Genomic DNA, 22146 nt, shown 5'->3' with positions numbered 1-22146 from the left:
AGGTCAGGTCTCTCTATGTTGCCCAGACTGGACTTGAACTCCTGAGCTCTAGCTATCTTCCAGCTTCAGCCTCCTGAATAGCTGGGACTACAAGTGCACTCCCAGCAGGATTTTTCCTTTTAATTACAGGAAAAAATATTTTTTACCATCTCCTGCTTCCACAAGTAATAATTTAACTTATTGAGTTCTCTTCCTGTGAAGTTTGCTGGGCACACCTGTAGAAGCAAATGGTTTTCAGCCTTGGCTGCACATTAAAATCACCTAGGATCTTAAAAAAAGCTCATGCCCAGGCCCACCAATTAAATCAGAACTTGGGAGGTAGGACGCGGACATTTACATTTTTTAAAGCTCACCAGGTGATTACAAAGTGCAACCAAGGTTGAAAACCACTCCTACAAGGTAATGTCATGAGAGAAACATAGTCAAAAACCTCTTCTCACTTGAAGATAAATGGGCAGGTGCTGGAAAATGAACACTATTCACTTTGAGTTTAATAAATTTAACAAAGACATTGCTATTTTGTGGAGTTGGTCACCCATGCGAGGAGCTAGATGATAATATTTATTATCATCTTCATATAAATAGCTTTTGGAGCCCAGGAGATTAGAAACTTTCTCCTTTGACAACTAAGCCTTAACCACTCAGGGCAGACTCCAAGTGAAGTAGGAAACTACCTGTATAGTCGGATTAGAGGCATTAAAAGGCTTGCTTCCTCCACACCACCTTCCACCCCCACACACAGAAAACGAAAACAAAATCATCCTCCTGGTCCGACAGAGAAATTCTATTGGAATCACCCTCTGTGTTGTTTTCAGGAGGCTTGATCAAAACGTAACACATTACTTCAACAGCACCCACTGTTTATTCAGTTAGTAGGGAATGGGAAAGAAGATGGGTAAGTTTTAATAAGGGGAAATTTTTGTTCTTAAATGTTACTGTGCATCAGCATTACCTGAGGTGTTTGTTAAAATGCAGATTCAGAATAGCTGAATGCCCAATAATCTGCACTTCTTAAGCATCACAGGTGATTCTGCTGCAAGTGGTCTGCAGACCAAACTGAGAAACATTGTTCTTCTACATCAGTGATTCTCAGTTCTGCCTGCATATCAATATCACCTAGGGAGCTTCAGTCAAAACACGTCAAAACAAAAAGACAAAAAAACCTTGCCTAGGCTTCATCCAAGACCAATTAAATCATAACCCTGGGGGTTGGGACTAAGCAGCAGCACTTCATAAAACTCTCAAAGTGCAGACAGGGTTGCAAGTTTGGTCCTACATCATGAGTGTTCCTCAGAGACAGGGACCGTAGGAAGTTATTGGACAGTGTGAGGGAATTGAATGCTCAGTGATGGGTAATGGCTTGTACTCAGGAAACTTCATCTCCTTCACAGTGTTGCCGAAGGCTGGCTCTGTCTGCAGAAATGAAAATCTGCTCCCTAGGTTTTATAAAACATTGCCACATCATCCTTAGGATAATTCTGCTGTGTGGCAGAGCTCCATCCTAGTTACGCTATGTTCTCCCATGCCCAGAAAAGCTCACAGGAAGAGAACCCACTCTGTCATAAAGTCAAGAATAGGCGTAGGAGCCTGGCATATCTCCAGGCTCTGTGGGAAGAGGGTAGTTCTGGGCTGAGAGCCGGCAAATCAAGCTCTTCTCTGTCTGTACCAGCATTTCACCACTTTAAAGCAAATTTAAATTCCTGTGTCCCAAGATAACCTTTTTCTGGCCTCTGGAAAACTCAGTTGTTTTAGATGCTACGCTCCGATTGAATAATTTTGGCAGGTATTTTGATAAATATTTATTATTGGTTAACTATAACAAACTGACTTGATTTTTTTTAAATCTGCAGTTCCTGTTGGTCCCTGAATTCCTGAGACAACCCTTATTTATTTCCTGAACATGATCACTTTTAGCTTTTTGAATTTGAAAATCTGCTTTGCAGTAGATTTTTCTAACAGTTACACTATCTCAGGATTTCATCTGGGAACATTTCTCTTTTAATCAGAAGTAAAAACATCTGGATGAGTCAGAAAAGAATGTGCACACTTCTGAATGCTAAAAGTATACAGAGTGTTTTGATTATGCATTTAGACCTTTCAGAGTCTTTCTTCATTGTTGCCACATACATTTAATTTATTCTGAACTGATCTGACTCTAGAAATAATTTTGCTATATAAAAGATTAACACTCCAAAGAAACATCCATAGTAATAGAGGAACAAAAATGATAACAATTATAGCTAATACTTATTGAGCACTTCTTGTGTGCCAGACTCTGTTCTAATTGCTTTACCTGTGCCAACTATTTTAATTCTTTATCCCTATGGTTAGGTACTATTTTACAGATAAGCAAACAGAGGTATTTTACAGATAAAGAAACTGAGGCACAGAAAGGCGGAATAGAAAATAAAACATTTAAACTTATTCACTAGGAGAGAAATACCCACATTTTTGTAGTATAAAATACCTGTATTTTGTATAAGAAAATCCAAAATGGTGTGTAAGTTATAGAAGGTACAAAGTTTCTCCAAACGCTGAGAAATATAGTGGCATGAAAACCAAACATATTTGTATAATTATTGTTTATTATCTGTTGTTCATTTGGGACACAACTGTGACTGTCATTCTTATTTGGAATGATGAGGTTTTGCCAGACCAAGGAGAAAACTGACTTTGGAGTAATTCCAGAATCACAGTTTGATATGGAAAGAGGTATATTTTGCTGCTGTGAATACTAATGGTAGTTTATGCATTGTCTACTTGACAATGTGGAGAAAAATACAGTAATTTATGGAAATTACACTGTGCCATTGTATTGAGGCTAATGGACTGTGGCTGTGTCAGTCTGATCTAAAATCAAGCCTGCACATCATAATCTGGTTATTTTGGCCACTTTAGTACTGACTCAGATCATCATGTGGTTGATCTGAATGACTCAGCTGTTGGTTGTTGACATGACTGAAAATAAACCTAAATGCAAAATGGTCATTTTCGTGGCCTCTTGTCTACATGGTTATTGACTTTGGCAATTTTGTGGTTAATATCATGATATACCTATGAGCATGGAGAATTTGGGTGATTACCCACATAAAAATGGCATAACAGTACCTGCATACCCAGCAGAGATAGAAAAGGAGCTTCAGTGGAATCAGTGTGGAATATACAAGCTTGCATTCAACATTCTCCCCTCAAAACAGTAGTAGCTTAGACAAAAGATTTGATGGAATTTCCACCACTTTATTCCCTTGTTTAGCATAAGCGCCTCAATCCTTTCACTGAGAAAAAGTGCAGTGGAACCTACAGGGAAGAAGCTCCATAGGCATTTTTACATTTACCTTTTCTCATTAAGGAAACTATAGCCACTTAAACTCACATTTCACATGGAGGTTATATAAAAAGTGACTGATGGGTCAATCCCATCACATTTTATAAACGATCTATTAAAATAAGACAAGACTTTATAGTTGAGTTAAAAAGACCTGTCATTTTCCAGTATCTTTCCCTCCATTAATGCAGCTACAAAACGTTTAACATTCATTTCAAATAGTTTTGTTGCACAAGACAGATTTCAAGGTTAGCATAATGAAATGGCTGTAAAATGCTGCACATTTAGTGTTTAGAAAAGCGCATTATAAGAAGCGTGTCATACCTTTTGAGGAAATGTAAGAGGAGGCGTGAAGTTAATGAAAGTAAATTAGCAACAAGAGGAAAACAGACATATAAAAGCACTGCAAAATACGTACATCAAATAATATACAATGCTCTTGTTATCTGTAATAATAAAGAACTAGAGTTTCTGAGTTAATAATAAAATGTATTTTATGACCTTTGAAATGATAATAAAAGTGAGCTATGTGCTATAACCTTTATCTTGTAAGTAAATTTTATAATCTTCACTTTACTAGGTTTACAAGATGAAGAGCTGGGACTGAAAACTGCTTCTCTATTGTACAAATTCTTTATCATTCCTTTTTTTCTCTTCTTTCTTCCAAAGTATGCATCATTTCTATACTCCATTTAATGCCATGTCTGTGACAGATTTTTAAAAAATGTGCAGAATCAATCTTTGGTTCTTACAGTCTTCTCTGATGGGAATAAGTAACCATGTCCCAAAGACTGAAAACTACAGCTTTTACCCAGAAAAGCCATGAAATAGTTGTAATAAAAATTCTGCTATTACCTCATTAATTTATTATCACATCACTACTACTTTGAAGTGAATTTGCAGTAAGATAAAGACAGTGGTCATACATCAGCAGAGGAAAGGGTATGCTTAAAATATAGCCAAAAATACTATTGTCTTTGATCTCATTTATTTTATACCCTTCCTGTCTTTTATTATTCTGCACATACTTTACGTTTTAAAGGAGGATCTACATGTCAACTAATCTGGACAGATCCCCTGCCCTCTTCAACAAAGTACTTCATATCTTGAAAACTTAACAGGAGAGTAACACCTTTAGAAACATCTGTACACAGTAATCAGGTTCAAGTTCATCTGTTCTTTCCATTTTCTCTGTAATAATTCCCCTAACTCTCATGTCTTCGATTTGTCTAGCCCTCAGATGTCCCTGCAGCTGCACAGAAAGTCACCAGGGGGAGCATTTGTCTGGAAGGACTTGGACTCTGGACTGCTTAGTGGTTCTATCCAAGTTTTACAAAGGAAATAAATTTCATATTAAAAATAAAGTTACAACCTCCAGCCAATATCAGTAAGACATAGTAGAATAATACAATAAAAATATTTGCAAGAGTTGTAATCTTTAACAAAAGCAAGTTCAAGAAGGAATGTTGCTGGTTATTTCTCATCAGAGGTCAGCTCTTTGATACTAACTGGTATTTCAACTGTATTCCCAAGGAGTTTTAGGAACTAAAATGCAAATGTTATATTAGCTGTTAGTATTTGTGAAACTAGCATGTTTATGTGCAGCCAATTTAATAATGACAATAGCTATCATTTATTGAGAACTTACATGCCAGACACTGTGCTTTTTATTTTACAGATGAAGAACTGAGGCTTAGCAAGGTTTAGTGATTTGCCCCAGGTTACACAACTGCTAAGCAGATCGTGAATCTAGTGAGGCTAACTCCAGTGCCCACGTGCTTAACCACTATGCTTCTTCCATCTGCCTGTACCCACTGCCTGTCTTCTGCTTCCCCACTCAGGGGGAAAAAGGTTGAATTGAATCTCCTCTTACCTTCCACCGACTCTTCCTAATAAATCAGTTTGTATGTGGACGAAACCTCAGCTTATTATATTGATTACCTTCTCTAGAGTTAGCTCAGCCTCCAGCTTCATGTAGAACAAACTTATTCACTCTGAACAATTATGGTAGTTCAAACCTAATATTGACATAGACTCTTTAAGCTTCTAGGTAGCTGTCAATAATTTGGTGGAAATGTAATGATGCCATCAGTTTTTCTCATGATGTCTTGTTTCTGATTTCCCAGTCTCTTACTTTGAGCATACACACACTTGATAATATTTTAAATGCTCACTGCCTACTTTCATTGAAAACCAGAAAAAAGGTAGAGTTTCTTTAGAGATTGAAAGAATGGAAAACAGCTCTTATGCCTGAGCATGAGGAGAGGAATGGAACAAACAGTGCAACTTCAGGTTGGTAGTGGGAGGCAGTGTGCAGTAGTGGGAATAATCATACTGTTGCCTCTGAAAACCTCCATGACCTTGGATGTCATCACATCATCCTTTGGGTGCTGTTCCCTTGTCTGTGATGTGGGAAAAGCAGCATGAGGTGGAAAGAGCATGTTTTGGAATTGGAGCTTGATTTGTACTCAGGCTCTGCCATTAGCTGTGTGGCTGGGCAAATTATTTAATCTGACTATCACCTTCTTCAACTTAAAAATAAGTATAATGCCCACTCTGCAGTGGTGTTTTGAGGATTAAAATCCATGTGATAATGGAGGTAAAGTGCCTACACACAGTGGGAGCTGAGGGAAGGTGGTTGTTGTCCCTCTGCCCCCAGTAAATGGAAGCAGTTGGGCTAATTTATGTCTGACATTTCCTCCTGCTCTAATACTTAAATTCTACTTTAAAATGTGGTCTCATGATTTCTTGAATTGCTTCAATTTTGAGAAAAGTCAGAGTGTATAATGCATGCTCACATTCTGGGCTTTCTGAAGAGTTTGCATTCCAACCATGGCCATTAAACAGAAATAAAGTGTACTGCTGGTGTTTGCAGTCAAGGCAACCACAAATCTTAGAGTAACAACTATGTTATTATCAGAAATTTCTAAATCTGTTAATAGTTCTAGAAACACATCACCGTGATTGCTGTTATACAATTGAGCACCACAAACATATAATGAATAGAGCTCTCAAGACAAGGAGAAACATGTTTCCTCTTCGCTAGTATACATCAGAAATATGCTAAGAAGTATAACATTTTATTAAAAGGCTTAAAGGTATAATTTATTTCGAAAGACACACAAAAGACAATATTGGAGGAGGGATCACCCATATGGTGGAAAACATAGAGCTCATAAAGGCAATAATTTATTACTTAAAAGCATAGTAAGAATAATACTTGTTACTCTAGGCTAGTGTTATTCTGTAGGTTGTGTGCCCTCTTTCTGGGTTGAATTGTAACCAGAATTTAAAAAATGACACAATAGAAAATATCAGAGTGCATTGCACATCGTAAGGGTAAAGTATGGTGAACCTTTGGTTATATACATATGTGTATACTGAGTTGTGATGGAAAATTTACTTCTTACTGTGGGTCATGGTAAAAAAATTTTGAAAGCCATTGCTCTTTATGACAGTGTCTAGTTTAGTATAATAAAATACATACTCTGAAAAAAAGCATTTGATATACCTCAGTGCCAAAGACGAGCCACAGCTTAAATTCTACTATAAGACATTAACAAACCTGTTCAACTTGTCATTTTCAGGCCATAATCTTTAATCTTTAAGTTATTACTTAATGAATCAATATATATAAATTCTTCTAAAAATGAGAAGAGTACTTTTTGAGTATGCAGAGTAGTATGCAGCACTCCGATGGGGATACTACAAACTTAGTTCTGAAAATTCACTTACAGAAACCAATAAAATCTTTAGCCTTAATGACTCTTTAGTATTGTCTCAACATAGATTACCAGCCATGTTAAAAATCATTTAATTATAGGATCATTCAGAAACCATAGTCTCTTGAAGTGAACATTTCAAAAAATAAAGAAACTAGCAAAATAAACTCCCAGATAATACCAAAAATGATATACATTCTAAGCACAAAAGGAACAGGGAGTGAAATAATTTGGAGGATGTAATCAAGCAGATTGAGAAAAGCCAAAAAAAGTGTGACTTCGATAAATGAGGCATACCCCATACAGACTATTTTAAAAAGCTGCTGAATATAGTTACCAATTAGTTATGCTGCAAAGTTTCTTTTTAAATGTTTTATGGTCCAAGTGGATAATCTCAAAATGAAGTATGCTGTAAAAACATGGTAGGACTCTTCTGAGTCTCTATATTTCACATGAAAATCCCTAATATGTTTGTATAATTGACTCTGGTCAGTATTTGGATTAATGTTCAAGTTTACCAAAACCTACAACTTTTTTGTCTCAAAATATAAAGATGTTACAGTCACCTACATATTATGATTAAGAATTCACTGCCATATTTGTTTAGGTTTAGACTAAGTTTGTGAGGCTCAGGACATTCATGTTCAATATTTTGCTTTTCTTAGATAAAATTTGCATACCATAAAATTCACCAATACAAGTGTACGATCAGTGATTTTAGTAAACGTAGAGTTGTGCAACTATCATCACGATCCAATTTTAGAGCATTTTTATCACCCTAAAAAGTTCCTTCATGCTCATTTGCAGTTAATCCTGGCAGGCCTAGGACTAGGATGAGGCAAATGAGGCAACTCCCCCACATGCAAAGTTTAAAGGGACATCAAAATCTCATTAATCAATATAAATAGAATTTTAGTCCAATATTTAAAAAATTAATGCATAATATCAAAATTTTAAATAAAGCTTGGATGTGATCCCTGTACTTGCTTTACTCAGGCTCACTTGCCTCACCCTAATACTGGCCCTGATTATCCCCTCTGCTCCCTTCAAGCCCCTGGCAACCACTAACGTACTTTCTGTCTCTGTAGACTGCCTATTCTGGACAAATAGAATCATACAATATGAGATATTCAATAAATGGGATTCAAATGGCATGATATGTGGCCTTTTGCATCTGGCTTATTACACTTAGCATAACTTTTTTTTTTTTTTTTTTGAGACAGTTTTGCTCTTGTTGCCCAGGCTGGAGTGCAATGGCGCAACCTCGGCTCACTGCAATCTCCGCCTCCCAGGTTCAAGTGATTCTCCTGCCTCAGCCTCTCATGTAGCTGGGATTACAGGTGCCCACCACCATGCCCTGCTAATTTTTTGTATTTTTAGTAGAGATGGGGTTTCACCATGTTGGCCAGGCTGGTCTTGAAATCCTGACCTCAGGTGATCCACCTGCCTTGGCCTCCCAAAGTGCTGGGATAACAGGCATGAATCACCGTGCCTGGCCCAGCATAACATTTTTAAGGTTCATCCATGTTGTAGATGTGTCAGTAGTCTGTTCTTTTTAATTGGTGAATAGTATTCCACTATATAGATATATAATATTTTGTTTATTTATTCACGAGTTGATGGACATTTGGGTTGTTTCTACTTCTTTAATATTATAAAGTTACTATGAACATTTGTGTATAACTTTTTGTGTGAATACGTTTTCCTTTCTCTTAGGTAAATAGCTAAGAATAGAATTGCTGTGTTATATTTTAAGTATATATCTTACTTGATAAGAAACTGCGAAGCTATTTTCCAATGTGGCTGTAGCCTTTGGCATTCCCACTACTAGTGGATGAAAGTTCCAGTTGTTCTACATTGTCATCACACTTGGTATTGCCTATCTTTTTGATTGCAGCCATTCTAGAGGATGTATGGAAGCATCTCATTGTGGTTTTAATTTGCATTTCCCTAATGGCTAACAATGTTGAGTATCTTTTGTTGTGCTTATTAGCCATTTATATATCTTCTTTGGGGAAATGTCCATTCAAATCTTTTGTCCATTAAAAAAATTGGATTGTCTTCTTTTTATTGAGTTGTAAGAGGCGTTATATATTCTGGATACAAGTCCTTTGTCAGACACATGATTTACTAATGTTTTCTCCCAGTCGGTTTTTTTTTCATTTTCTTAATATGTCTTTTTAAATGCAAGGTTTTGAATTTTGATGAAGTCCAGTTTATCAAATTTTTAATGGATTGTGCTTTTTATGTCTTATCTAAGAGCACTTTGTCCAAACCACGGTAAAACAGATATTCTCCTATGTTTCCTTTGAGAAGTTTTATAGTTTTAACTAGAAAACTTGGGTGGGATACTACAATGGATAGTTGTAGGCAGTCTGAGAGCAAAATGAAAAAGGGAGGGCGTTGAAAGGAGAAGGTAGGAGGGATTTAAAGAAGAGTTCTATGTTCTTTTAAATTTTGTCTCGATCCAATCTCTTTAGAAATGAGAAAACACTTTAGTACAATTAATTAGGAAACCATGTCTGTTTGATCTGATGAAGATTTAGTATTTACTTTATCTGAATAATATTAATATTAGTGGCAATGTTGCCTTTATCCAGAGTTCAAATGTTTGTTTTAATGTATATACGATACCATAGAAATGCATGAAAGACATTCAAAGCAACACCAATGACACACTCACTTCATGGACATAAGCAAACACAATGGCTTGATGATAATCTGTCATTTGATGGAATGTTAAATGAAAAAAATCTGGAGTTGAGATGGATGAATACCATATGTACATGAATGGAGTATGGCCATAAAATGCAATGAGGCATTGAGTATGCCACAAAAACAAACCTTGGAGAAATATCACATCCTTGCTGCATAAAGGCACCCAAGGAAAACCAAAGACTGTTAAATATTCCAAATTCATTTGGAGGATCAGGAGGACTTTGTGGGTCACGAGGTTCTTCATTGTTGTCTTCCAAGTGCCATTCATAAGGACTGAATCTGCTGACTAGGAAAAGAACTACACTGACTCCAATGTAAGCAAAGACAATGCACATCCAGATTTCATAAGCCAGGGGATCCAGAAATGAGAATACGCCTGGTTTTGATTTCTGAGGCTTCTTTATCATGATGGAGATGCCCAGGCTCATGAATGGCTTTGAAAAATCTATGACTTCTTCACGGACCAATGTTATAGTGAGTGGAGCAACAGCTATATCAGCTCTCTGAAAAAAAGAAAAAAAAGAAAACATATATGACTTTTAGAGACAGTCTTTTAATCAGTTATTTGTCACTTAATATACTTCTTTGGTGAAAATATCAAGTCCTAAATCTTTACAACCAATTGAATTGTCAGTGCTTAGGTTAGAAAAGTGGTAGCATTCAGTGGGTTCTAAAGTGCTTTAACTTGATGGTAAATTAAAGAAAGGGTGCTGGCCTTTTGTCTTCTGAGACACATTGGCTTAGAGCAACCGACTCTGCTTTCTTTTCCTAATAGTGTGTTTTTGCTACCTTATAATACAACTTGTACTGCCTTGTGACATGTCACTATTTAACTCTCATTTTCTTATTTTAATTTTCATGTTCTTATGTCTTATCTCCCTCACTTGACTGAAAATTCTCGTGGAGCAGGCACAATATCCTATACTTCTTATATCTGCTTCACTCTACACCATGAGGTGCCACACGGGGCCACAGCAGTTTAATTCTTAGGTGTTTGCTATCTTATGTTATTCTTGAATTTTTTGGGGAGTATATCTATTAAAACAGATTTTTTGAAGGCAGAGACTCAATCTTCTATTTTTGTATGTATCACTGCAACAGATTCTAAACTAAAGAAACTGTAGATGCCTAAAAAATAAGTTGTTGATTATTGTATATGACATATGCAAATATGAAAGAATTTTGCCTGGGCAATAACAAGGGTAAAACAGTTGTCAGAACACATATTAATTTATATCGTAAGCTATATTTTCTAGTGATAATATCAGTGTAGCACTCACATGTATTGAATCAATAAAATAAATGTCAGTAGTGCCCTGCACAATTAACTCAGGCAAAGGCAGGCAACGTTTTTATATTAATCCCTTGAAAATAGGCACTAGGATTTTCTACATTTATTTCTTTTGTTTCCTGCAATTGTTCCTTTCCAACAGTAGTAAGTCTTAGTCTGAAGCCAGGCCTTAAAATGCACACAAAGAAAAATCCTTCTGACTAAGGAAAGGCTTTTGGATGGTATATCATATATGAAGTGAAAACACCAGTTTTGATCATTTTTTTTCTATGTTCAGAACAGTTATGCCTCAATACCCCTACCAAAGGGCAGAGGTAGGCAAGTCTGATATAGAGTACATTTTCAAAGAAATGAAATTTTACTCCTTTGAATTATATATGATAAACCAGTTGAGGAATACTCCTTAATTAGTTTAAAGGGAAATGCAGATGATAAACAGCTAGCTAACATCTGTTGAGTGCTTATTCTATATGAGGCACTTTGCTAAGCACATTACACTTACTATGTCATTTAATTCTCACAGTAACCTTGATATTGGTACAATCACCATTCCCATGTTAGAGATGGAGAAACTAAAGCACAGAGAGGCTGGGATTAGAACCCTGGTCTTCAGATTCCAGAACCCAGTTGCTTAATGAACATAATGTTCTAACTCCATAGATACTTGCAGGTTTCTACTATACACTACTTTTATATGCAATTATCAACCTTAGCCAACCCCTCTTAGGTTCATTCCAATGCAAATTTGGGTCTTCATTCTGTGCCAAGCACTATTCTAGGTGCTAGGAATGAAGCAGTGAACAAGACAGACAAAACAGACAAAAATACTTACCTGCATGGAGGGCATCCTACATCCTTTACATCCTAGTGGAAGTTGCAGAAAGCATGGGTTTATTGAAGCCAACTGCCTACTGATCAAATCTACCTTGGAGGCTCACCACCTTTTCAAACTCATCATTTCTAAAATTAAACCCATCTATTCCCCCAAAAGTAGATTCTCCTCTGTGTCTGTGGATGATGCTTATTTCAAACTTTTCCCAGTTCCTAATCCTTATCAGTCCTATCCTCTCTGCAGATGATCTTGCCTCTTTCTTTACTGAGAAGATGGAAGCCATTTGATATAAGCTCTATCATCTCAGTTCCCCCTCCCCCAACTTTGTCAACATATTGCAGCATCTTTATATATTTCTTCTGTGTGTTTCCATCTCACAGAAAGTGACACTTTCTAAGATTTGATCAACTTATTCCATGCATTCTATATTTCTCTGTCGCTTCTTAAAACCCAGCTCTATCTACTATCTCTTTTACATCTTTAATTTTTCCCTTCTCCATTAATCTATTCCGGTGGTTCTTAAAGTATGGGCCCTGGATTAGCAGCAAAAGAGTCACCTGGGAACTTGTTAGAAATGCCAGTTCAACAGACACATGAAAAAATGCTCATCATCACCGGTCATCAGAGAAATGCAAATCAAAACCACAATGAGATACCATCTCACACCAGTTAGAATGGTGATTATTAAAAAGTCAGGAAACAACAGATGCTGGAGAGGATGTGGAGAAATAGGAACGCTTTTACACAGTTGTTGGGAGTGTAAATTAGTTCAACCATCGTAGAAGACAGTGTGTCAATTCCTCAAGGATCTAGAACTAGAAATACCATTTGACCCAGCGATCCCATTACTGGGTATATACCCAAAGGATTATAAATCATGCTATTATAAAGACACATGCACACGTATGTTTATTGTGGCACTGTTCATGGTAGCAAAGACTTGAAACCAACCCAAATGCCCATCAATGATAGACTGGATTAAGAAAATGTGGCACATATACACCATGGAATACTATGCATCCATAAAAAAGGATGACTTCATGTCCTTTGCAGGGACATGGATGAAGCTGGAAACCATCATTCTCAGCAAACTATCAAAAGGACAGAAAACCAAACACCACATGTTCTCACTCAAAGGTGGGAGTTGAACAATGAGCACACATGGTCACAGGTGGGGGAACACCACACACTGGGGCCTGTTGGGGGTGGGGGGCTGGGGGAGGGATAGCATTAGGAAAAATACCTAACGTAACTGATGGGTTGATGGGTGCAGCAAACCAACATGGCACATGTATACCTATGTAACAACCTGCACATTGTGCACATGTACCCTAGAACTTAAAGTATAATAATAAAAAAAAAAAGAAAACGAAAAAGAAAAAGAAATGCCAGTTCTCGGGCTCCACCCCAGATGTATGGCATGAGAAATTGTGGAGGCGTGAGACTCATGTGGCCTTCCAGTTTGTTGTAATGCTTGCTATAATTTGAAAATCATTGATCTATTTTATTCACTTAAAATCATTTTCAGGTAATCCTATTTACTAACAAACAAAAATGAAACAGAAAACACTCCTCCCACCTTTTGATCCTGCTGCCTTCTTAACCACATTACATCTCTCCCTAACACCACCAGTATTATTGAAAAAATACAGCTTTACTGTCTTGATATCAACAACCACTTTCTCCTTATACCCCTGAGACTTAATTTCCAGCCCCTCCAAATTACTGAAATTGTTTCTTGAATTATATACTTGGCTACTAAATTAAAATATCTTCCTTCAGACATTAACTGCTTGTGTGACGCCATTGGCCTTTTGCACTATGTACGCACTTTCCTTAGCTCTCTGTTGTGAAAGACTACAGGTTCTCCTCCTACCTCTCTGAATGTTCCTTCTCTGACTTTCCTTCCTTCCTAGTTCTGCTCTCTCAATCAAGGTGCACCTTTGTACCCCAAGAGACTATTGAGAGTGCCTGTCTTAGGAGATAATCAATGAAGGTTTGTTCTTTAAGGTTCTGTCCTTCACTTTCATCCCTCAGTATTGTTACCTATGGTTTCAACTCTCATCTCATCGTGGCTAACTTCTGGATTTCTAGTTCCACGTTACTAACTAGAGGGGAGCCAAAGACAAATTTTCATCTATTTTACCCTTTTGCCTGAAGCTAGACCTGGTCATAGTAAAAAAGGGTACTGAGGAGAATGAGTTGGCCAGAAAGCTAGCAGAGTTTCTGTTTTTCTTTTTTTTTTTTTGGCAGAGAGTCTGAATCAGTTAGAAAGAGTCTTGTCATGCCAAGAGAATTCACAGATAAAGCCACTTCCTCTCTTTGCCAACATGTCTGTCTCCTGCTCAGAGCATGCAAATACCCCTCTAGTATCATTTCTCACTTGATTTCATTTGAATTTAATTACTTAATTTAACCAGTATTTTTCATCTTTTAAGTCTAAAAGATAGTTCTAGGAGAAATTGTTACTTGTTTGTTTTAGAAAAAGGAAATAAGAAGGCATTCACATGAGAAAATTATTTTGGAATGAATTTAAGGAATTTGGGGTCTTTTCTAGAAGGTACAGAAAGGAGTTTGAGAATCTTGACCCCTTTAAAAAAACCCTATCTGGTAATTGAAACACCTACTACATGGTAAGCACCACTAAATACTAACAAGATGTGGCTAGATGGATAAAGCAGGACTTTTTGTTGTCTGATTCCCAGGAACATTCATAAAAAGAACAGATTCCCAAAGAAGGCCATTCCTAGTTTGAAGTACTTCTGAAATCACAAAAGACAACAGGAAGAATCATCTGCTTCCCTTAGGCACTTGCCTTTTTTTTCCTCAGCCTGGCATTTCCGTATTTTTTTTTTTTTCTGGATTGTTTCTTTCTAAGGAGATTTTCCAAAAAATGTGGAATTTGTCTATGTTTTGGAGGGTGCTCTCTCAATCAAGAATGGCATTAAATCTGTGCTCAGTTGTACCTCATTGATGTAGACCTGATTCCAAAAGGAGAATTCCCCATGATGAACCTTAAAAAATACCTATTACAGATGGAAAAAGGCAAAAGAATAGCAAAAAGCAGGTGGAAGAAGGCAGGTGGAAGAAGGCTCAAGGACAGCTTGAGGCAGAATCTGTAGCTCCCTTCCCTTCTATTGGTAGGAGACTTAGCAACTCTTCTCCTTTCTTGTATGTTTGGTAAGAAACCAAGCAGCAGAACTCATGTCAGCTCAGAGCCAGCCTTGGCAAAGCCCTTGCCCTCGATCACCACTATTCCCACAGGCAGTTTTTGGCCGCATGTAAGTTTTCTTTTGAAAAGTGTCTGTTCATGTCCTTTGCCCACTTTTTTATGGGGTTGCTTTTTGTACACCAAACCCCTGTAATATGCAATTTACTTATATTACAAACCTGCACATGTACCCCTGAACATAAAATAAATGTTAAAATAAGTTGTTGTGATAATTGGTTATTTCAAAGCGTAGGACCTGCTTGGCATAATTTATGTGGGGCAATCATGTTATGGCAGTTCCAAGAGAGCTCAATAGGTATTTTGAACACTAGTTAGTTATATGCTCCACCCTGTAACTAACTAGCATCCAAAAATACCCATTGAGCTCTCCTGGGATTGCCACAGCAAGAAGGTAAAGGGAGAGGTCACTTTCAAGGCAACTTAAAGATTGAGGAGGCCCACACTGATGAAAAACTGAAAAAAGCAAGTCCTCAAATGGAATTCCTTTCCTAGTCTCTGCTCTTATGAAAGCCAGCTGTAGGCTGGGAGAGAGAGTGGTAAGAATTATGGATGGGGTTAGGGAGTAGGTGAAATTCTGACTCAACAATGAAGTGCCTCTCTTGGGGTGTCCTGAGTCACTCCAGTGGCCAGTTGTCCTCAAGCCTCTGCTTGCACTGGTAATAGCAGTAGGCAAGTTATTTTCAGAAACCTAGGTGGGTAAGTGTGTGGTAGTGGTATGAGGGTGCTCCAATTGACAGACAAAATCAAGCAAATGGAAAGAGCACAGAGTAAGAGTTTGCTAGTGCTTTTGCTTGCATCTTGACTACTTAAAGGATTTTAATCAAGCAGCCTAAATGTGGCTGTGTGGGCTCAGTAAACACACTGAATTAGGTTTGAATTTTCCACTCACCAGTTGCAAACATGGAGCAACTGCATTATTCGAGAGGATTTAGCTTGAGGGGATTTATAATCCTTTTCATAGGTGGGTTGCCAAAGTTGTAAATGTTATAAAACTTAAAAACCAACAAACTTATATGTGTAGGGCTGATGCACTTAAGAATCTGACAGGTTTTAGCCAGAGATGACACTGACTTTAAACTTAATTTTAAAAATTCTTTTTTTTTTATTATTATTATACTTTAGATTTTAGGGTACATGTGCACAATGTGCAGGTTTGTTACATATGTATCCATGTGCCGTGTTGGTTTGCTGCACCCATTAACTCGTCATTTAGCATTAGGTATATCTCCTAATGCTGTCCCTCCCCCCTCCCCCCAACCCACAACAGTCTCCGGAGTGTGATGTTCCCCTTCTTGTGTCCATGAGTTCTCATTGTTCAATTCCCACCTATGAGTGAGAACACGCGGTGTTTGGTTTTTTGTCCTTGTGATAGTTTACTGAGAATGATGTTTTCCAGTTTCATCTATGTCCCTACAAAGGATATGAACTTATCATTTTTTATGGCTGCATAGCATTCCATGGTGTATATGTGCCACATTTTCTTAATCCAGTCTATCGTTGTTGGACATTTGGGTTGGTTCCAAGTCTTTGCTATTGTGAATAGTGCCACAACAAACATATGTGTGCATGTGTCTTTATAGCAGCATGATTTATAGTCCTTAAAAATTCTTTGAGATTGCAAGCTTGTTATATCTTTAAGAATTTTCATCTGATTATCTGATACAAAACTTGTAACCCAACTTGAGACTATGAATGAGCAGGAGTTTGTCAGACACCATTTTAAAGAACTTTCCGAAAGCAAGGAAGGGGATAGGAGAGAGGAAGTAGACAGTGTATTGATGTGTAATCATAATGTACTATATGTTATCCAAGAGAAGAAGCAGACATGACCTGACCCTTTGTCCCTGTATCAACCACAAGGTTCTAGTTGCCTTCGGCAGACATTTCCTTTGGAAAGTTGATATGTGGGGCAGAATCAAGCTAGACAATAGGAAGATAATTGCTGTGTGCTGGGGGACAAGACTTAAACTGATTTATTGGCAGTACTCTGTGGGATATTTACTGTCTGCAATTGTTAAGATCTGGAGAAAAGAATGAGGCTTATTTAAATCTGTGCAACAACAAGCGGTGTTACAACAGAATATCCTAATTTCTTTATCCAGAACAGGTATCCCTGACTGGATCTATTGATTAGAGCTCCTTGTCCTTGGGGAGCTGAGAGAGTTAAAGACAATTTGAAGATAAAAAAGTGTCTCTGGAGCTGGATGAAGGCCTTGTGAGACTACGTTTAGCTGGAAATATTTTCCCCACTCTTTCTGCTTCGAATGGCATACTTCATGTGTCCTTAATGCTCCTTTCTGGAGTTTACATGCATCATTTGAAGGAGGGGGGACTTTTATCAAATCATCAGCCCTTCTGCCAAAGTCCAGTATAATCCCCTGAAGAATATCTGGCATCTGTTACTGGACCCTTGCTTCTCTGCCTTTTAGCTGGAAGGACAAGTCGACTCTCTGCCTTTCTTAATGGAAAATGAATCCAGCTTAGGATAGTGACAACCTAAGAGATAGTTTCTTCTAGGCAGAGAAATGTCAGTGCAAATAGTATCTGTAGAGTTGCCATGTGTCCTGGGAGCGTGAAGGAGTCTGGGGACACCCAGGGAATATGACCTATAATCAACCATCCCTGCAACCCCATTACTACCCCTAGGCTCTCTGCTATCTTCTAAGTCAGAAGAAGCAATTTAAGCAGCAGCTTGTCAAGCCTTTCCCAAAGCAACCCCCCTCTTTTTTATCCTTAGTTGTAACTGCTAGGAACATAAGGAACATGGCAGTTGCCCACTGGGAGGTGTTCTGTTAATTGGGGCCTCAATTTCCTTTTAGCCTTTCTCCTGACTCTCTTTTTCTCTTAGATCATATCTCCTTTCTAAGGGCAGAACCCCCCAGCTGTCTATATTGGGTTTTCAAATATTTCAAGTGATAACTAGAAATGTGGATTACATTATCCTGGAGGCCATAAATAAGCAGGATGAGTATCTTGGATAAAAAAAGCAAAATAAGTATCTTAGATGGAAAAGTTTATAATCCAACTAGATTGTAAGCCCCTTAGAGCAAGGTGGGGATGCTATATCTGATTGATACAACACCAATATTCCCATAATCCGACAAGTTTAGTGAACTGAGCCAGTGTGACCCAGTGGACAGAGCACTAGACCATGAGTCACAAAACCTGTGTTGCCAAGTTGTGGGATTTTGTGACTTTGTCCAATCCTGCTGCCACTCCTGTACCTGTGTCCTCTATCAGGCTTTGGATTCCTGATTACCTGAGGGGCAGTTCTGATGTCTGATCTTGGCTGGTCCCCATATGCATTTGTAAAAATGAATGGTAAGGTAGGATTAAGGATGTTTAAGAGCCCTGCTAGCAAAAAATGCTGTTTTTAAGTGCCCTCAAAACATATGGTATTTGGAAGCCATAAAAACTTGTGGTCTGTAAGCCATTTGATTTGGGACTGTTACCATGTAGTGGTGTTACAGACATCCAGCTCAAAATCAAAACTGCTAAAAGCAGGTGGACAGTTTCAAGTCCATAATGTTCTGAAGGGCTTACATAATGGGGCACATTGTGTCCTACTGAGGTTTGTTTCAAAAATAGCCTTCTTAGAGATACAAGGTGCCCCAACATCAACCTGATTTGAATTTCTTTAGAAAAAAACCTATTTATAAATCATCTGAAAAGAGGCTGATTGGCTTCTTTATTCTTTAGCAAATTTAATTCATTTTGACTCTTTCTTGAGACTTTATGACTGACGCTGAAATCTCCCTTGCAGAGCTTTCTTCATCTCTGATTTTTTTTATTCTTTCCACTCTGCTCTGTTTTACATACTAAAAGCATAAGAGAAATACCCTTAAGATAAAGCAGTGCCTATCTGTATAGGTTTCATGTTCACTGCAAGAAATATTTGCCTGTTCTCCATCTTTTTGCTCATTAAGAACTTAGAGAAATCATTAGGGGTTTTCTGCTCTTCTTTTTTTAAAGCAACTTGCAAACCACAAGAGGCCAGGCCTGCCAGAAATGAAAGCCTGTGTTTTCATTTTTCTCCATTTCTGTCATTGATAGAGAAGTTGAAAACTTCCCAATGCCAAAAGACTAAAACTTCTAAATGAAGATGAAGACACATTTAGCTCATGAGATCATCCTCTTTAACAGAGAGCTTTTACTCCAAGCATGATAAGAATGTATATTTTTCATAGCCACAGGTTTTAGAGGAAAATGGAATTTGGCAGTCTTCTCCGATGGGTTGGTTTGCTGTAGTTCTCTGGAATCACCTCCTGTTATAAGCCCAGAAAGCATCAGAAAGTTGTTTTAGGCAGGGGAAGGAGAAGGACATTTCTGTAAGAGCCTCCCCGGCTATTGCTTTTGTCTTCAGTAGAAAGAACTAAAGGGAAAAGATGGGAAGGTTCCTATAGGAACATTTTTCCTATTCAGAAGTGGAGAGAAGGCATCTAAGTTGCTGAACAAATAAGGGACTCTAATACTCAAGCTCCCTCACTCACAAGTAGACAAACTGGAATGAGGAAGAGATATGTGGAGATTAAAGGAGTGCAGTACAGAGAACATGCTGGAGGAGAAACCAAATCCAGTGAGAAAATTGGTCTTTGTCTGAACAATGCCAATAAATCTGCCTTGCTCTATGTTACTGTGTAATGTCTTCCTCAATGCCAGGAAAGCAGTGATCTATTTACAGAGAGTGACAGGAGAAATATGGTCATTCAGTTGTGATGGAGTGGTAGAGTTCACGGTATAGCTCACATCGGATAACCTGGGCTAGTAGAAACTTACACCTTAGCCTGGGCTCGGTGACTCACACCTGTAATCCCAGTACTTTAGGAGGCCGAGGCAGGTAGATCACTTGAGGTCAGGAGTTTGAGACCAGCCTGGCCCACATGGTGAAACCCCATCTCTACTAAAAAATATTTTTAATATTAGCTGGGCATGGTGGCAGGTGCCTGTAGTCCCAGCTACTCAGGAACTTGAGGCAGGAGAATCGCTTGAACCTGGGAGGCGGAGGTTGCAGTGAGCCAAGATCATGCCACTGCACTCTAGCCTGGGTGACAGAGCAAGACTCTGTCTCAAAAATAAATAAATAATAAATAAAATAAAAAGACACTTATGCCTTAAATTTCTTGCCATGCTGCTGTTGCCAAACACTCTTCTCTCCAGAATCCACTAAGGCACCATAAGCCTTTCTAATAAATTTCAACTATCTTTCAGAATGGGATGGGCCTGAAACCACACTTTGGCTGTTGGGCAGATAGTGTAATGGTTAAAAAGCATGTACTTCAGAGTCAAAGATCTGGGTTAAAGTTATTGTGTCACTGTTACAGTTTGAATATTTGTGTCCCCACGCCCCCCCCCCACCCCCCAACCAAGTCATATGTTGAAATCCTAACCCCCAAGGTGATGGTATTAGGAAGTGGGGCTTTGGGAGGTGATTAGGTCATGGGAGTGAAGCCCTCATAAATGAAACTCATAGTGCCCTTATAAAAGAGGCCCAAGAGGGACCCCTTACCCTTTCCATCATGTGAGAACACAGGAAGAAGGTACCATCTATGAGCCTGAAAGTGGCCCTCACCAGACAATGAATCTCCCTTGATCTTGGACTTCCCAGCCTCCAGAACTGTGAAAAATAAATTCCTGTTGTTTATAAGTGACCCAGTTTATGGTGTTTTATTATAGCAGTACAAACAAAGATAGTCACTGTAAACTGTTTGGTCTTTGGCATGTGACTTCACCTCTCTAGGCTTCAATTTTCTCACATGTAGAAAGAGTTTAATAATGGCACCTTCCCCAGAGGCGTGTTGTGAGGATTAAATTACATAAAGTGTATAAAGCACTTAGTACGGTATCTGGCAGCCAGTAAATATGCAACAAATGGTAGCTAATAATAGTAGTAGTAGTAGTGGTAATAGTAGTAGTAGTAATAGAAATAGTAATGATATTACAAGATTATATCCCACCATGAACTCAATTTAATGAATATTGGCTTAGGAATTACTGTATGCCAGGCATTGATTCATTAAAGCAAAAAGTGAGCATTTACTATGTATCAGTTAATGTGCCAAGAGCAAGGGTGAGCTGTAAGCAAGACAAGACTTCCTGAAGCCTAAGTGTTGGGGAGGTGAGGAACAGGAAAGAGAAGAAAACCTTATCAACAACTTGGAAAGTAAAAGATTAGAGCAGTGTCAAGATGGTTCAGAGCTTCTCAGAGTCCTCAGAAATCATGACTGGGTGCTCTGACCCTTGTTCAGCCCTCTCTGCACTGGCGTTGGAAATTCTTCTCTTTCTTACTGCTGGATTCACTTGAATCTCATCTGCCACTTAGCCCTGCCCCAGTTCCCAGGACCAATCTTGACCCAAGACAGGAGATGATGGCTCCAGGCCCATAGGTAGGGGCTGAGGTTCAAGTTGCCTTGCTGTTCGTCTGACTAGAGGATGGTGCTCCAGTTTTTATATCTGGGGTCCAGTTTTGCTTTTGTTACCTTTCTGTGCCCTTATTTTTAGAAATGAGCTTCCGACTTTGTGGTTCCTCCCAAAGGCCTGTTCCAAGAACTTATTTAGTGACCCCAGTACTCTCATATGATTGGAGAGCTATACCTTATTCTTGCTGGTTTCCATCCCAAGCACTAGAGTCCTTCTCCTGAACCTCAGTGCAATAAATAAATAACCTGGTTGTTTGCTTCTTGCCAGCTGGGGCTTCTCAGTATCTCCACCTCCTAGATTCCTCTGTCTTCCCCTTACTTAGTGTAGATATTGTCTAGACAGAGAGTTATTATTACAGGTAATCTTTGTTTGTTAGAACTAAACCTTTGCCACCACCTCCTGCACTTGGATTAGTTCTCTAGTGACTGGTTTACTGCATGGGCAGTTTTTCTGTCCAGTTCTGCTTATTTACATGTGCCTCATTAAGCTGCCCAAGATCTGACATTCACAATCAGAGGCCAAAACCATTTAATACTAAGTGACCAAGGAGCTCTGAAGATACCACTGTACTTTTCTTAAAAGTCCTAATTGCCCATATTAATTCTTTTG

General features: G+C 38.3%; 1 protein-coding gene across 6 annotated transcripts in view; it reads right to left on the bottom strand.

Annotated features, from left to right (window-relative positions):
- The window catches only part of GRIA3 (glutamate ionotropic receptor AMPA type subunit 3), a 310569-nt gene that overhangs the window by 63602 nt on the left and 224821 nt on the right, over positions 1–22146 (bottom strand). For all 6 annotated transcript variants that reach the window (XM_030806409.1, XM_030806407.1, XM_030806406.1 and 3 more), the window contains one exon: positions 9892–10268. In XM_030806409.1, coding sequence (XP_030662269.1) covers positions 9892–10268 — 377 coding nt within the window. The remainder of the gene's footprint in view (positions 1–9891; positions 10269–22146) is intronic.

Source organism: Nomascus leucogenys, chromosome X (assembly GCF_006542625.1).
Source record: "Nomascus leucogenys isolate Asia chromosome X, Asia_NLE_v1, whole genome shotgun sequence".
NCBI lineage: Eukaryota > Metazoa > Chordata > Mammalia > Primates > Hylobatidae > Nomascus > Nomascus leucogenys.
The sequence above is the reverse complement of the archived record's forward strand: the minus strand, read 5'-3'. Positions and strand labels throughout refer to the sequence as shown.